Source organism: Toxotes jaculatrix, chromosome 5 (assembly GCF_017976425.1).
Source record: "Toxotes jaculatrix isolate fToxJac2 chromosome 5, fToxJac2.pri, whole genome shotgun sequence".
NCBI classification, from domain to species: Eukaryota; Metazoa; Chordata; class Actinopteri; family Toxotidae; genus Toxotes; species Toxotes jaculatrix.
Window position 1 is genome coordinate 11,998,473 of NC_054398.1, and position 18,055 is coordinate 12,016,527.

The 18,055-nt window shown below is 40.0% G+C and overlaps 1 protein-coding gene across 2 annotated transcripts; it reads left to right on the top strand.

Annotated features, from left to right (window-relative positions):
* The first annotated feature begins 345 nt into the window (after positions 1–345).
* Positions 346–17,722, top strand: rfx4 (regulatory factor X, 4). 2 transcript variants are annotated; one of them, XM_041038387.1, is made up of 18 exons: positions 346–440; positions 2,746–2,832; positions 3,032–3,092; positions 6,306–6,429; positions 7,944–8,005; positions 8,267–8,480; positions 8,946–9,023; positions 9,186–9,349; positions 10,322–10,422; positions 10,550–10,608; positions 10,718–10,862; positions 11,195–11,289; positions 11,829–11,946; positions 13,030–13,149; positions 13,543–13,704; positions 13,830–13,995; positions 14,092–14,230; positions 16,439–17,722. In XM_041038387.1, the coding sequence occupies exons 1-18, from the start codon at positions 398–400 to the stop codon at positions 16,709–16,711; spliced, it is 2,211 nt and encodes a 736-aa protein (XP_040894321.1). In that variant the 5' UTR covers positions 346–397; the 3' UTR covers positions 16,712–17,722. The 2 variants fall into 2 exon arrangements, with proteins under 2 accessions (XP_040894321.1, XP_040894322.1); XM_041038388.1 differs by having other exon boundaries at positions 13,869–13,995.
* Positions 17,723–18,055: the final 333 nt, after the last annotated feature.

An 18,055-nucleotide genomic window follows, 5' to 3' on the forward strand; every position in this document is an offset into this window, starting at 1 on the left:
ACAAAAGACTTCCAGTGAGCCTTGCCACATCCCCATCTGACTTGGGGCCATTCATCAGCCTTCCAAGCCTATCAATGACATGTCCCCATCAGGGCTCCTATAAAATCAGCCCCTTTCCCATGAAACATCAGCAAACATTTTGACGGGTCTGGCTTTCCCCCCGCTGGATTTCTGGAGTCTCTACCTCCCCCCCCTCCCCTTTCCTCCCTTATTCCCACCTCCCCCCTCTCCTCCGCCAACACCACCCCTCTCTGGGCGAACCTCAGATCCTCAACATCTCCTGTGACGGGCAGTGGTCACGGAAACACTGAGCGAGACAAGGGGAGAGCCGCCGAGGAGGGGGAAACGTGCACTAAGCCATTTTCTTGGAGGAGCCAGTGTTGTTGATGGGAAGAGGATGCATTGCGGGCTGCTGGAGGAGCCTGATATGGATTCCACAGGTCAGTCCTGTTAAACTCTGCTTGTCTGGATGTGTTTAGAAAATCAGCTTCTGTTCAGAAACGCTGTGTGAGTTTCTGCTGCTGCACCTCTGGGAGTCCCAAACTTTCTCTGTAGTCATTCAGAGGAAGTGTCTGGATGCTCGGCTGCTGATTTTAACCTTTTTCTTGTTTTTTTTTGATTTTGTAAATTACTCGCATCATTTATCAAGGACTGTTTTTGTCACACACATTTATGGGGAGTGCTGTTATATTACACAACGTGCTTGTTTGTCACAGAAAACAGGGAATAGTCCTTAAATCTACAACATTGGCTTGGCCAAGTGGTCTTTTCTTTTGAAACAATTTTTTTTTTTAATTTGGCAGATCATTAGTAGTTGAGAAATAAAAACAAGTGCACATCATGCACCTGCTCTTTTCAGACTCCAAACCTGGAAAACTAAAGCATTTATTCAACTTCAAACTAAATTTTTACTGCAAATTTATCATTAAAGTGATTAATCATGATTAATCTGATTAGAAGACTAACTGACTGTTATTTCTTAAAATTAAACCAAAAAGTTTGGTTAATGAATTATCATTTAGCCTTGGGGAGTAAAAACACATTTGTAGTTTGTGGTGCGGTATAGAGCAGTTGAGTCCTGAATGTGTGTTAATAAATGAGTGAACATCCGTTTCACTTGTTGATCAAATTTAATCCAATTATTTAGATCCTCAACTTATCTGTTCCTGTGGCAAATGAAGCTTGAGATCTGAGCCTCTGTGGAGAATTAGCTTCGCTTCAGTGGATTCACTTTTTCATTTCCAGAGTTTGTTTTTCTTTTTTTTTTCTAGGTAGACAGAAGCAAATGCTGTTAGTAAATGATGAGAGATCTCAGTGACAACAGTGGTGTTTCATTCAAAGTTAAAATGCGGAAGCTCTGGCTGTTTTTTTTTTTTTTAATTGTGTAACAGACTTTACACAAATTTGCATCTTATGTAGCATATTAATAATCAGTAGTAATTTAAAGGCTGATGATGATGACAACAGTACAAGAGACAAAGATTTAACTTCTGATGATGATAAAATTTATTCAACAAAAAAAGAAAAAAAAACTTCTTCCTCATCAGCGTCCAGAGGGCTGTGATGATGGAGCTCGAGCGGCAGTCCGATCTTTTTTCTATCAGCACGTGCCAAACATCAAGACGTGGATCCTCATCGAGTGTAAACTTCTAAAACTTTTCAATATCTGTGACCTCCCCTGAATCCCCCCCATGGGCTTGCACCAACAGGCCGTCCTGCCAACGGTCTGTCCTAGCAACAGCTGCTATGGTGACTGTTGTCAGTTCAAAAAATATAATGCGAAGAGTTTTTATTTTGTTGAAGAGGTCAGAAGTAACTTGTTTGCCACTTTTACTCTTGTACCGTATGTACTATGTAAATGTCTGAGCCAGTGTTACGGCTCATCTCCATTTTAGGTTACATCATAGTTTTTATTCACCAGTTTTCCAGCTCTCTGTTTAGGACATTCAGTCTAATACAGCTGGCTGGTAAAGAAGAAGAAGCTGTAGCTTATTATCATAGAAAAATACAAATTCACAAAAATGCCTTGTTGCATTCAAACAAGCAAGAGGAATATTAATCACACGCAATTTCCTTCTTAATTACATTCATCAAATAGTCAATACTTTTTTTTAAATAAATAAAAGAAATTTAAATGGATTTCCACTCTGTCAGGCAGCTTCTACATGAAAGCTTTGGTGTTTTGCTGCTTCTCGGTCACAGAAAGCACACCAGTCGAGCTATTTCTAAGTAGAAATTAAAACAGGACAATGGCCTCTATTCCACCAGACTGCTTCAGTAATGTGCACAGGCTCTTTTAAGCAAGTGTGTTCGCTCGTAGTCCCCTGGGAACAATGCTGGATTCCTGCCGTTTTGGTGAAAACATCTCAAATAGAGCCATGGCTGCTGCGCTGCCCATACAATCGATTGTTGTCAGCTCGCCCTGTCACATCAGTGACATTTATAGTGTCCTGTATAGGCAGTGATTTGCACTGTTTATGTAAATAAAGCTGTGAGCTCACTTCAGAAAGTGAGTTTTTAAATTGACAGTTTCAGTTTCAATGAAGATTAAAAAAAAAAGACAAAAACAGCTATAAGTGATGTTTTTACCCAAATGACAATAAACATGTCAGCTGTTAAATTCAAATCATACTCTTCTTATTGGATTCATAATTTCCAAACCATTTCTGTCTAAATAACAACAAAAAAAATTGTTGTACGAGGAGTTAATCTGCGGTCTTTCATGTCTTTTTCTTTTTTTTTTAGAGAGTTGGATTGAAAGATGCCTCAATGAGAGTGAGAGCAAGCGATACTCCAGTCACACGTCTCTGGGGAACATGTCCAACGATGAACGTAAGTAGGACAAATGCTGTCACACTAAAACTTCACTGAGAAATCTTGTAAACTGCAGTATTGTGTGTTTCCCAGACCTCATTTGCTATTTTTATAGTTAAGTGTTTAATACAGTAAATGTCATTTAACCTATGTTTGCACCGCAAAAATAAGAATTGTTGTGTTGGTTATAGTTAAAATCTTGTGCTGTATGTTACAGATGAAGAAAAAGAAAACAACAGAGCCTCTAAACCACATTCGACACCAGCTACTCTGGAATGGTAAGTTACCAAGAACAAATCTGAATGTTTTTTCCTTTACTCATCTGTTAAAAATAAATGAGATAAAAGTGAGAAACACAATTTTATGTCAAACACTAGTAATGGAGGGTAAATATGGTCTAAAAACATTGTAGCCAGGCTTCTAAAAAATAAAAAATAAATTCAATAAATCATTTCACTCACTGTGTGGAACATAAACAAAATGCTAAATTTCAGTTTTACAAAGATTCGTTTTTATTTTGCAGTGATTAAAATAATACACACATATCAGCATGTTTTACGGTGTGGTTTGTCATTTTCAGCCATGTTATTGTTATGTATATGTTAGCCAAATTGTGTTAATTTTACATGACACGCAGATAACACCACAAACACCACTTTCTCTATACACGTTTCTTTTCTGACCTTATTGTCGGAACAACATTTACATTATGTGCAACTGCACCTCAAAAACAAATGAAAATGATGTCCTGCTTTTGAAATATAATATTTTTTGTTTGATTCGTTGGGCACGTTGAACACATTTTTAATTTCTCTTTTGGAAAGAAAATTAGAGAAACCTGATTAGTTTGGTTTTTCAATCCTTAATCTTTCATCTGATCATGAAATCTTATGTTTAATTTCACGTCCTCCTCATGTATAAAACACAAACCCCTCACATACTTGTAGTCTACATGTGTCTGCCTGTTCCACAGCTTCATGGCCAATGACATCATTTACTGAATACTATTAAAACCACACATGGGCTTAAATGAATATTAATACTGATTTAACCTGCCCTGTGGGGGGCTGAAACCCAGAGTGATGAACATGAGTGGTTCAATGTACCTTTCACTATATACCCTTTTTAAAGAGAAGCACTACAGACATAAATGCTATTGTAACTGGCCTCTGTATTAATGATAATAATCCATATTTACAAATGTTATGATGATTTAGTTTTCATTGTTAACCTAGAAGAATGCATGTGGTCACAGGACTGTTCGACCAAAATTTGTATTTGATTGTGAGAAAACTCAGCAGAATTAAATTTATATTTACACCAGAACAATACAGAGTATCCATTAGTGAATTAACCAATTTTGAAAATTATTAATATTTATAACTAAAGTTGAACATTAAGACTAATATGTGAAATTCAATTTTTGGACTGCAATTCAACAGATAGTTCACAGTTTTCTGAGTGAAAGGAAACGTAAGTCAGGTCAAAGAGATCATCTTCCATGGCGCATAAAACAACAGGACCAGGTTTACAGTAGCAATTTGCAGTATTTTAATGAAGTGCAATGCAAGAGCCATTTATTTAGGACTCAGAAATTAAGTAACCAAAAAAAAGTCTCCTTGTAATATCTCTGTAATCAAGCTTTTGCTCCTTCAAACATCAATGTTGCCATTCTGCCCTTCAGAGAAGGGACCTGGTCCATACCGCACATGATAGATATCTGAGAAGGAGATGTTCCCAACATATCAAAACTGCAGTAAAATATACAATAATTTTCATTACTGTATCTGACATTATTTTTTGCCAGATACTGCTTTCTCTCTGCTTTCTTTGCTGTTTTGATTAATACACAAAGCTGCAGACTTGTATCTTAATTTCTAAAAAAGCTACCAGTACCTTTAAATAACATATATCATACAAAAACTGTCAAATATTAACGTGTGCTCAAAAATAGGTTCAATAAATTTTTAAAAAGAAGAAAAAAACCGTGTGTGGTTATACTACATCAGAACAGACTCAGTTTTATGTCTGTTCTTATATTGTAAATACTTGTAAGTTGTATACAGACACTGTGATTTGTATTTGAAGATTGCTGACCAACATGTGTTTGTATCAGTAAACTGTGATATACATTCAGGAGTTTCATTGACAGTGAAGAGGCTTTAAAGCTGCAGTGAGTGATTTCTTTAGTTGGACCATTAGGGGACAGATATACTGCAACACAAACTTAAAAGTGTCACAGCCCTGATATACTAATACTTCATCAAGTGCTTATAGTGAAAATCATTTTATAGCAGACAAAGAATAAAAGTAAATTCAAAATACGAATGATTAAACAAGATAAAATAATTTGAAGCCATTACAACATTAACCAAACTTTTGAATATCCACTTTTTAATTTCAGAAAGGCAGGAGATAAAAAAAGGACACATCAGTGGTTCAAGGTTTTATTGGATCATACAGTTGTGTATCATCTGCATAGCGATGGAAATCAGTATTATATCTATACATGATTTGCCGCAGGGGCAGCATGTACATGTTAAATAAAAGGAAACCCCCGAATAGACCCCTGGGGGACCCCACGAAAGAGAGGAGCACTAGAGGAGGCATCTCCAAGCATAACAAAGAAGGACCTGACAGATGAGAGATTAAACAATTCAGAGCCACATCAGTGACACCAGCAAAGATTTTTAGGCAGCTGATTGTGACTAATGTGTTAGTGAACATTTGCCGATTTAACAAACACAACAAAATGCAGTTTAGTGACACTGAAAGAAAGCAAGAAGGTTGTGTGTTGCTTCTCATTGAGATCTGCCGCACTAGCAATGCTTTCACATATCAAGTAATTTTAATCAGTGTTAATATAAAAAGAAATATAGCTTAATGGAGATTTAAATACTTCACAATGAGTATTTCAGTCCGAATCAATGATACACACTTAAATTACATAAACCTGCTGGACACAATCATGTAGGACGACACTAACACCAACTACAACCCTTCATGAGCAGGAACTGAAAACAGATACAAATCCACACAGTAGTGTAGAGTAGTTGTTGATGTAATCGTGAGAGTAACTATGTCTGGGTTGTCATGCTTCAGGTCTAAATATCATAGATGAAAAGTTGTGTATGACAGTACATCTGACGACTGCTGGGTGTTACTGAGTGAGACAGCTTGTCCTGTGGTTGCTGTGGAGATGACTGTAGTATTAAACGTCTGTGTAGACCCTTAAATACTCTGTGACGTGATGTGATGATGTCCTGTGAATGTGCAGACTTTAATGTGCATTAAACTGCTGTTTTTAATTTGATATTATATAATCTGAGCTTTAATTCAGTTTTCTGTTTTGACTGTGTTACATTTTATGTTTTTCTAAACCACTTACTTAAAGATGGACTACAGATCATTTTATCTCATTTATATCAACAATGTTGTGTTAAGATGTACCATACTTTATTTTTATGATGAAATTTCATTGCCATTCACAGGCTAGAGGAGAATTATGAGATTGCAGAAGGTGTGTGCATCCCCCGAAGTGCTCTCTACATGCATTACCTAGACTTCAGTGAGAAGCACGACACACAGCCTGTGAACGCAGCCAGCTTTGGAAAGGTAAGAGTCAAAACTCCCGTGACATGAAGGCTAAACAGTCTGACAGCTCATCTCTCCCACCTGCGTCCAGTTTAACTCAAAACCATTTGAAATGTTTTGAAAATCCATGAAAGTCATTAACTCTTGATCATGTGCAGTGAGTGTTTTCCTGGAAAAAAATGTTTTTTTGATTAATGATTGTGAGGTGCAGATCAACAGTTGTTTCAAAACACGGGGACGCCCCAAAATCAGCGGTGGAGATTTTTCTCAGCTTCTCAGGATTTAATATATATTTGTACAGGCAGCGCAAGTTAAAAGAAAGCAGAACAAAATGGCTGAACAGAAGAAGATACAAAACAACAGTCGGATGTTATAGCCCACATGAAAGCAGTAATCTCATCCACTCAATCACCCACAAGCATTAGCCTGACCATTTCATGCCTGGGTTGGTTTTGTGCTCCAGCCCTGGCTGCTGTGTTGAAGTAATATCGACTGCAGCTCAGTGTGAAGCAAAGCTCTGCGGTCGTTCACTGAACACATAATCTAGAGCCAAAGGAGATGTGCTTTCGTCTGTTCCCACAACCCCAAGAAGTTCCTTAGCTTTCCTACCCCCAGCCATCCCCTGTACCCTGGACTCCGGCCCCAACCCCCAACCCTGGGCCCACCCCCGCCCCTTCGCAGCTCCTGTCGGAAGATATTGAAAAAGAGAAGGGGCCTGGATTAATGTGTAATTAAAGGAAATTTGGAAGGGTGAGATGTTGCGGAATGTTAGATCAGTGGCTGGAGCAGTGTGGGGTGTCCTTTAGGAAGGCTTCATTGATTCAGGACAAAAAAACGAGAGAGGGCCCGGACTGCCTCCCTGTCTGCTCATTTATCAAGCGGGGCCTGACAGAAACTTCACAGCTTGGCCTCTTTTTTCATCCCACACAATGGAGAGCTACACTGTTTGCTAAAGTTTCTGCACCAGGAGCTGGACCAAGGAGCCAATCTCTTTGGACAAAAAGAGAGGAAAGGAAGAAGGAGGGAGTGGAGAAGAGAAAGAGAGTGAGAAGGAGAGAGGATGGGTGGGTGGGTGGGAGGATGGATGGGGGGAGACTGTTGATATAGAGAAAAAAAAACGTAATACACCTGGATGTCATAAATGGATGGCTTTCAAAGCTTTTATTTTCCACTCAGACCTCCCTGTGGACACATCTATGAGACTCTTGTGTTGTTCTGCTGCCAAACTTTATTAAACACTTGATCATAATACACTGTAAATACACTGTGCAAGAACAGAATTTTCGGTTAAGTAATGTTAGTTTCCTATGATAGTAGAATAGATAGAAGTATTTTCTTGCACTGAGTAAAACATACACACGTTAGTATTTTATAAAGATCTTGTTTCCATCTCCTTTTCTTTTCTTCTCCACTTTTACAGATTACTGAATTGAGGCAGAGATGAATTTGATAAAACTCCAAAAACAAAAAAAGTTCAACCTCTTTCTGTGCAGTTACAGCGCACTGACAACTTTTTTCTCTCCTACAATGAACAGATCATAAGGCAACAGTTTCCAGCATTAACTACCAGAAGACTGGGGACAAGAGGGCAGTCCAAGTAAGTTGGTTTAGTTGGGACATACAGGAAAAAAAAAAATTAAAAAAGAAAAGTTCTCCTTCTAATTTGCTGGAAATCTACACTAACTCTTGTAAATTCATAAAAAATACTGGATTGAAGTCAGTTGATGAAACAGCCTTATACTGTGTATTTACATAAAATCTGACTAAAATTTGTATTTTTTCGCTCACAGTTTTGAATACTAGTACTACTTGTAATTAATGAGGGAAGAATAAACTATGCACCGTCTGTTCTCCTCAGGTACCACTACTACGGCATAGCTGTGAAGGAGACCTCTCAGTATTATGACGTGATGTACTCCAAAAAGGGAGCGGCGTGGGTGAACGAGACGGGGAAGAAAGAGGTCACGAAGCAGACAGTGGCGTATTCACCACGCTCCAAACTGGGGACGCTCCTGCCAGAGTTTCCAAATGTCAAAGACCTAAATTTGCCCGCCAGCCTGCCAGAAGAGAGGGTAAATAGGAGTTTTAAAAGTCCATCCTAACGGCCCCCCCACCCCTCTCGTCCCATCTCTCTCTGCCATCTCACCATCTCTGAGCCCCCTCTGGCTCTTTTATCTGGATTTTCACTGGGTTTGCGTTTAGAGAAGGACCCTGAGGATTTATATGCTGGCTCCTCACTAACTCTTAATCTTTTGGGGGAGATAATAAGATCTAGCAATGGACAAAGGACAGGCACTAGCTGTCCGGCTTTTAAAGAGGGGCCATGATTTTAAATGGTTTGTGTTTTGCTGATCTCTAAAGCTTGTTTTATATTGCCCTGCTCCAGCCTAGACCCGTTACATGTATTTATTGGTTCACATGCTTTGTTTGAGATTTATTTTCTTGTTTTTGTACCACTTTTTTTTTTTTTTAGTTTCTCCAAAAGAGAAAAAAAAGTTTGTGATGCAATTAGATTAATACTCTGTTGTTGCCCACAGGTGTCAACCTTCATCATGATGTACAGAACGCACTGTCAGAGGATACTGGACACTGTTATTCGAGCCAACTTTGATGAGGCAAGGCTTCCTCTGTTTGAAACCTTTTATTTTTTTTAAGTTAAATTCTGTTTTACCGAAAATCCAAATGTGTTACAACAAAAAAGTTTGATTGTATGTAACTAATAGCTTCACCTTATAAAAGTGTTAAACTTTGATCTCCTGTGTCTGTGGCGTCTGCAGGTCCAAAGCTTCCTGCTGCACTTCTGGCAGGGCATGCCGCCCCACATGCTCCCTGTCCTCGGCTCCCCAACGGTGGTGAACATAGTCGGTGTTTGTGACTCCATCCTCTACAAGGCCATCTCTGGGGTGCTGATGCCCACCGTCCTGCAAGCACTGCCTGATAGGTGAGTCATGTTGTAGCCTTCTCTCACACTGTGAGTGAGCTTTGTACTATTTTCCTGTCTGTTGTTACTAAAACTGGACAGGTGGTCTGTTTTTCACTGTTCTCTTTGAACAACAAATCTTTATTTTTATTTGTGTAAACACTGTGAATTAATCCTGCTGCATTATCATTTAGTTCAGTTTACCAAACGTTTTACTGTGCTATACTGCTATATAGGTATTATTTTATGGGTCTGTTATTCTGGAAGACAAAGTCTTCTCACAGTTCAGTATCCCCTGCCAAATAATCTACATAAACATTCACATTAGAGCTGCTGATTGGCTGTCTGGAAGAGTGCTCACCTTGTGTTCAATCACCTAATATATATGAAAATTAAAGAAGTCATTCTTCTTTTTCAAAAAACTGTGCTTAAAGGGTTTGCAGCAACATTTTGTATCAACTTTACTCTGACAGGTAACAGTCTACAGCGGAGTTGGGAGAGTTCAAAACCTTGCAAAAAATGTGAGAGCTCTGAATTTTGGTCTGGATTTTTAAGCACAATTAAAAAGATAGTTTAAGAAGAAGAAATTGAATGTGCGGGTGAAATTATTAGTCAGTTAATCAGTTGATAAATTCAATGAATTGTTGAAATGATTTTCCGGCTCCAGCTTCTCAAATGTCTCTTTTTCTCTGTCACATAAAAAAAAAAAAACTCAGCTCAAAGTCCACTTACTGGCTTATTCTATTGCTTTTCACCGCATTTCAGTATTCCTTAGACTGAGCTTGCTCAGTTGAATCTTTATGATTTTTTTTTTTTTTGGATTTCATAGACCAAACAAATGATTTAATGAACACCACAGATTATTTAATTAGGAATAATTACCCCGATTAATATATATTCAAAATAATTGTTAGTTGCATCCCTAACTGATTTAAATTATGAGATTGGTTTCTGAGGCATTTATTGTGTTTCTCTTTTCCATCATTTACACAGTTTGACTCAGGTTATTCGAAAATTTGCCAAACAGCTCGACGAGTGGCTTAAAATAGCACTTCACGACCTTCCTGAAAACCTCAGAAACATCAAATTTGAATGTAAGTATGAAATCCACGGTTTTCTCTTTAAGAAAACACATTTCTTCTACATTTTTATTTTTAAAAAGAGGACATGTAAATGATGATTTGCAAGAGTAACTGCATTTTTACTCCTTTTTGTTTCCAGTGTCGAGGAGATTTTCTCAGATTCTGAAGCGGCAAACATCATTAAACCATCTTTGTCAGGTGCCTATCATGGAGTGTTTTTTTAATAAAATCCATATGAACAAACACAGCTGATAAGGGATATGGGTATGCTTCTGTAAGTAATATTGTTGATATATCTGTCCCCCAGGCGTCTCGGACTGTGATAAACAGTGCCGACATCACCTTTCAAATGCTGGAGGACTGGAGGAATGTGGACTTAAACAGCATCACCAAGCAGACACTTTACACCATGGAGGACTCACAAGAGGAGCACAGGCAGCTTATTATCCACTGTAAGTCCATGCAGTTAAACTGAGTCCACTCTAACACACCCAGCCGCGCAGAGAATTACACTTCACTTCCACACAAACAACACACTGTGGGGACAATCATTCCCACGACCAGCAGAGTCACAGCATTAATGATGGAGACCAAAAGGTTAAATAAGTTCACTCTCCTCTGAAACACCCTGTGGAGCATCTCCAATCAACGGTCCTGATGGGATCAGAGGTCACCAATACGTAGAAGATGTCACATAAAGATGCCGTTTGCATCCAAAGCTTTGTCGTTTTTTTTCCTGTGATGTCAAATCCAATGTAATCTGACATTCTGACTCACGTCACAGTGTATCAAGAGTTTGACCGTCTTCTGGAGGAGCAGTCTCCGATCGAGGCGTACATCGAGTGGCTGGACTCGATGGTGGACCGCTGTGTCGTCAAGGTCAGACAGAAAATGCTTTTATCCGCTCATTTGATAAAACAACTCTTTAAACATGGTCTGACTCAGCACATTTTTTTCATAAAGTATCTTAAGTAAGTTCAAGTTGCACAGGTGAAGTTTAAATGTTGCCCGTGTTTGTTTCTTAGAAGAGATTTGAACTACATGTGTGAAGTATTTACACAGCAGATCATTTCCCCCTTAAAAAGACACCTGCTGCTGAAAGCCACTCGTCTCTGCGTGTCTTTCTTACTCAGGGGCACTTACGCTGCAATCCTCCCAGTTAATGATGTCTTCAAGCTTCCCATTTGCGTCCATTATGGCCAGATATGGGCTTGTAAAATTTGGTCGCCCTGGCAACGTCTTGGACTGCCCAGACAATAGTTCAATAGGAAGGCGTGTCCCCGGGGGCAAATTAAATAGTTGACTTGTTGACATGTTTTTCGTTCCTGAGGGTTAAGCCCCAATACGGACCCAGGGGTTAATTCTACCCCGGCATCCCCACCCTTCCCCCTCTTTTCTCATGGAAATGTTCTCTCTAGGTGGCAGGGAAGAGGCCCGGGTGCCTGAAGAAGGTGGCCCAACAGTTCCTGCTGATGTGGTCGTGTTTCGGTACCAGAGTCATCCGGGATATGACCCTCCACAGCGCGCCCAGCTTTGGTGAGCTGCTGATACTTGGTCATCATTCTTTCATGCAACAGATAGGAAGTACACAACCTTGCCTTATTTACAAGGAACAATTTGTACTGAGGATGTTTATCTGACTCTTACTGGAAAAAAAACTGTAACCTGTTTTGAAAAAGCTTTAAAAATTAATAAAATCATACAAAACATTTATTTCACATTCCTAATCCAGGGATGTCCATATGAAAAGGCCCAGGTACTCAGACAACTGTCATATTTATGTCTGGTGTTTGTAGGTTCTCATCCCATATCAACACTGATGACCAAAACTGGTTTAAACTCAGAAATGATCTATGTAAGGGCTCAGTGCAACCAGATAAACATTTCAAGATTCCTCTATGATTCTCAAATAAAAAGAGAGGAGGAACAAGTAAAGTATCTGTTGTTTTAATAGCTTGTTGTGCACGACCAAGGTTTGCAATAAGTGAAGAGCTGTGAAAATGAAAGAAAAGAAAATGACTTCTCTTTCCTGTACTTGTGTCCTTTGACCCTGTCTGTGAATATCAAAGACACAGCTGGTTGCAGTGTTTTGATAAAGCAGGTCTCTGTGCACAAACAGCTAATTAACAAAAGCCACCCCTCCCCTCTCCCGATGTGTTTGCCCGTCTTTTCCCATTTTATGACCAGTCAGTATTACAGCCCCGATCCCCTGAATAGCCACAAGTGTTTATTATGCGCACGGCAGCAGCGGTGATCGACACAATGACACAATTGTGACGCTCCCTCACATGGCTCATCTTCCGTGCGACCCCGGGGTCAGCTGACATATTTCTGGCACTGAGTCGGTACACGGAAACAAGCGCGCTCGCTTCTTTTGAATAACTGCAGCCGTCCTGCCGGTCTGCAGGATGTGATGTCATCAAACAGATGCTTTTAGAGATGCTTCAGTCTTAATGGTCATCATCATTTTTATGTCTTTCCCTGAACAGGCATCTTTTTTTTTTCTTACACAACTGAGCCTCACGTCATCAAGTCATTGTTTAACTCAGTTAAATTCCATATAACTTCATAGGTTTTTGGTGGAAATAACACTCATTTCTCCTGTGTGTTTGTGTGCAGGATCCTTCCACCTGATCCACCTCATGTTTGATGATTATGTGCTTTACCTGCTGGAGTCCCTGCACTGCCAGGAGAGGGCCAACGACCTCATGAGGGCCATGAAGGGCGAGGGCAGCACAGGTGAGGCCACTACCTGTAGGTCTAATCGATAACTAATTACAGTACATCTGCAAAAATGTCTTGTGTAGTAGTTACTACTTCTTTATCAAGAAGTTAACTTGCCTGATTATGTATGAAATTTTCCAGGTGTACTGATTTTTATTTGGATCTTAAAAGTAATTATTTATGTGAAAATCTCAAACATTCTGGTTCCAACTGTGGGACGATAAACTTAAACACTTTGGATGTGGACTGCTGGTCAGACAAAACAAGCAATTTGAGGACATCACCTTGGGCTTAAGGAAATTATGAATTATGAGGGAACTTCAATTATGTATTCTCTATCAGGCAGATAATATTATTCTTCCTTTGTATAAAATTGTCTAATGGTCTGTCATCTCTTCACACCTTCAGCAGAGAGAGAGGAGGAATTCACGCTGACAGAAACCACTCCCACCTCCCCGTCCCCCGGTTCCTACTCTCCTGCCCGGTCAGTCCACTCCGTGGGCGTCTCGTCGGCCAGCTCCCCCACAGCTGCTGTGTCCCCAGAGTACACTGGAGTCACCACCACCACAGGTGAGACAGGCCTCACAGTCACACACTCATGCAAATCTTATATAAGCAGGGTTTAATAGCTTTTAGCACACATAGTTTCTCTGCGCCAACACATTTGTCTCTGTGTCTATATATGTGTCTACCAGGCGCTGTTCAGTCATATACCTGGTCCCTTACATACACAGTGACAACAGCAGGCGGCTCCGGTCCAGAGGCCGGACAGCAGCTGTCTTGTATGAGGAGCAGCGCTCCAGTCCCGCCTCCATCCTCCGCACACCGGATGCCGGTCTACACCCACAGAGAGGAGCATGGGTAATTATGATTTTTACAATTACATACGTTTTCAAGGCATTTTGGAAACATTTAAATTTTGTTCAATCATTTATTTAATTTTCTACTGCGTTGTAGGTATACTGGTAGTTACAACTATGGCAGCTACGCCAACCAGCATCCTCACTCGATCCAGAGCCAGTACCCGAGTCTGGCCCATGAGCCAGCGCTCCCAGCCCCCCTCCACTACTCTGCCTACCACCGCTCATCTGCACAGGTCAGTCTCGCACACCCAAAAGACAGGTTCAGTGGCATTTTAAAGAATAGAAGTATTATGAATATTATGTTGTAAATAAGGGAAACTCAAAAATTTACATTCAGGAAACTAATCTTTGAAAACATACAAGATTTGCTGCTGTATTTGGATAAATAACCTGTGTATATGTAACTCTTTAATAATAAGAAAAGAAATATAAGAATAAAAATAATAATATATAAGAAAATAATCATTATTATTGTTTAACGTTAACATATGAGCTACATTTTGACGTTGCAGCCAGTCCAGGTGGAGCTAATTTTATCTGCTTTACATACTACTGCATGGTTTATCTATAACAGTTTATCATATTTCATTAGATCTTAGTGGAATATTAATCTGCAGAGTAACTGTAGTAGTTAGGTAAGTGTAGGAGATATTCCCTAGAGTACAAATACCTCAAAACTCTACTTAAATACAGTACTTGAGTAAAGGTATGGAGACACTTTCGTCTGGCGAGAGTTTATAGTCAAAGCTGCAGATTATGCTGATGACTGTAGGAAGGGATGAAACACATGATGAGTCACATTATTCAGAAAGCACAAACATGCATTCATATGATGTTTGCAGTAACGTGAATGTTCTAAGCTGTAACTGATGAGTAAACATTAGGCAGCCACAGTACAGAGCTATGCTATGCTATCCTGGGTTATGTCGGCTGTTGAGATTGCAAGAGGAAAACAAATAGCATAAGTGCATAAATATACCCTGAAACACGGCAGTATGTATAAAAATATATAAATTGTAATAAACAATCCGTGGGAAATCTTGAAGTTCTTTTTTGCACACCAGCAGCTCATGTGCTGATGATTTTTGGGTAAGAATATCCTCAGACCAGCGTCACAAACTCTGAACTGCCCTGTAAAGACAGAACATTTATATTTATGAAAGGGGGTTATTCTGATGAGATGGACTTGCTGATGTTACAGCTAATGTAGCGACTGGTGTGAGTTTACTCTTTTAATGGTAATTTCCTGTCAAGGGTCCTCCAACCTCCACTGGCTTTACAGTGGGAGGAGATCAGCTGGGCCTCAGCGCTCACAGTGTTTCCCCGAATCACGCTCCCCACACAGCGGAAGCAGACAGTGAAAGGTGGCTCAGCCAGGGCCAAGAGGGGCCCTGGCCTGTTACTCCTCTTTCCAGCTCTCAATGGTCTCTTCATCTGTTTGAGCCAGTAGCCACAGAGGAGGGCAAGGGGGCGTTTATTAAAATATTGTTATTCAATGGTCTCTTTTCTGCTTGTGAACAAGAGGCAGCTGAGCCGTCTGTTCTGCTCTCTGACCTGCACTGACTGTCTTTTTCCATGCCATGATCCCTCATAATGGAATCAACTGTCGTGTTTATATTTAGTGAGAAAAGGGAAAAGGGTCCTACTTCCACTTTTTTTTTTTTTTTTTACGCCTGTCTGAGCTTAAATCGGGCACAATGCCGGAGCTTTGTATGTGTGAGAGGTCGGAGATGGAGCTGAAGCGAGCAGAAAACTGTGCCGGATCCACATCTGTCCATAATATTTTCATCAACAGGCAGATTTCATCAGTGCTGTTTGGGGTCAGTCACCATAGGCAACAAAAATAACACAGGAAAACCACTTTTTCAGCTAATGTCTAATTTTCTTAAGTGGCTCCATTTTCTATTTTGACCAGTGTGATGCAACTTGTGAAGCAATTTCCCCTGACAGGAAATTACCGTTGGCAGGGTCACTTCGCACCCAATGCTATATGGTTAACACAGCAATAAATATGATATCAGGAGGGCTGAAGCTACATCTGAGGACACTGAGGTCATGTCCTTGAGGGTTTCAGCAAAATGGGGGGGAGTTTATATGCTACAGTTAAAAATTACACATGGTGAGTTTTGTAGTCTGATTCAGACCTGTGCTTTGTGAACAAAATTTTGGACACAGTATGTTGAAATTTGGCTGCTTTAAGACAGATGAAGGAATAAACAATTCAGTATTTTTCCACCAGTTTATTCCTGGTAATCATGGAAACCTTCATTAAAGGAACAATTCAACTGTTAGCTTAGCGTAAAGACTGCAAAGGGCGGGGGTGTTAATGATTTATTGAGACAATAATCAGCAGATTCATTGAAAATAGATGGTAGATACTCTCCTCTCAAGAGATGACTTTACTGCATCACTAAATTCTCTCCTCTTCATGTCCCCTTCAGTACCAGCTCAATGGCCAGATGTCTCGGATGGAGCCTTGCTTGATGGGCAGCACTCCTCGGTTGCACCCTGCACCTGTTGCCCCCCGGTGGCCAGATGTGTCACCGGCTAACAGCTGTTACACCAGCCCACCTATGCATTCATCCCGGTATGCCACCTCCGGGGATATGTACTCTCCCCTGGGCCCACGCAGGAACTCAGAGTACGAACACTCACAGCATTTTCCGGGCTTTGCCTACATCAACGGAGAGGCCACCACAGGCTGGGCGAAATAGCCTTTAAACACGGATTTGGAAAGCCATGTACAAGCTCCAGGCCTGCCAAACTGATGGATGCAAAGTCTCTGAACACTTCCAATCAAGTACATCAAATAAGGAGGAGCAGAGAGAGGAGAGTACCAGTGCAAGGTAGTAAGAATCATTGTATGGACGTACTGACAATTTGAAAAAGACTCATTACATCAATCAGTGCGATGATTGTGGTGTAATTTGTTAAAAAGTTCTTCAACAATTGATGGAAGAAAAAATATTAAATCATGCAGATTGTCGAAACTTGCAGCAAAATCATTTTAAGAGTGCAATGCTGCTGCCAAGCTGTGCCTTTGTTTTTAGGAATGTACACCTCTGCCAGTTTCCCTCGTCAGTCTCACAAGTCAGCGCACACATCATCCCACCAGCCGTCAGGTGGTAATGTGAGTGTCTGATGGATCAGTGTGTTGTAAGCTGTTACTGGCACCAGTACAATCTCAGTGACACCACCGTCTCCTCTTGTTGCTCAGCACTGTGCAGCATTGTGTCGTGAGCTCGCTGCAGCAGATGAAACTTTGTCTGCTGCAGGATGATGATGAACTGTACTGCCTTAACGTTCTCCTGGGACACCAATTACACACAGTGGCACAGAGCCAAAACATCATAAATGACAGATGTGAACACACACACACAAAAAACCTTGATCAGTGTGTTAAGGTTTCTTCATCTTGGATAGTTTTTTTTAATGATTGAATGCTGTGACTCAAAAACAACTGTGCGAGTGTATTCTGTCGCAAGCTTTTCTGCTGTTTTCCTGTGACAATATATATATATAGTATGTATTTTCTGTAACTTTGTAACATGGTGTATCCTTTATTTTCTATGTTACAATTGGTACTTTGTTCTCTGTTTTGTATGGTTAGTAAAGGACGCATTAACCTAGGGTTGTGTGTTTTATAATGCACTCAAAGCTACTGAGGACCTATTACCCTATGGGTATTTATAAAAAGGGAAAATATCAAAGTGTACAGTAACATGAAGTCTAGTCACTTTTCTGTAAATAAAAGCACTGGAAACCGTTTGTGGTGACTGTTAAACTATCACGGTTGAAACTGATGTGTATGTGGGAAAAATGTTGCCACATAAATAATTTCACAATCTAAAACAAATTGTATTTCTTTCTCTACTCTGTCTGTGCTGTTCTGTCTTTCTTTATACTGTCTGTGGAAAAATGCACCAAATGATGCACAAAAATGTCCAAATGTTAAAAAAAAAGGTGAACACATTATTGTGTCTTTTTAATAATCGCAATCAGCGTCGGCACTGGAGCAAAGTCTTGAATTACACTGATCTTTTAAGTGCTGCTCTGTT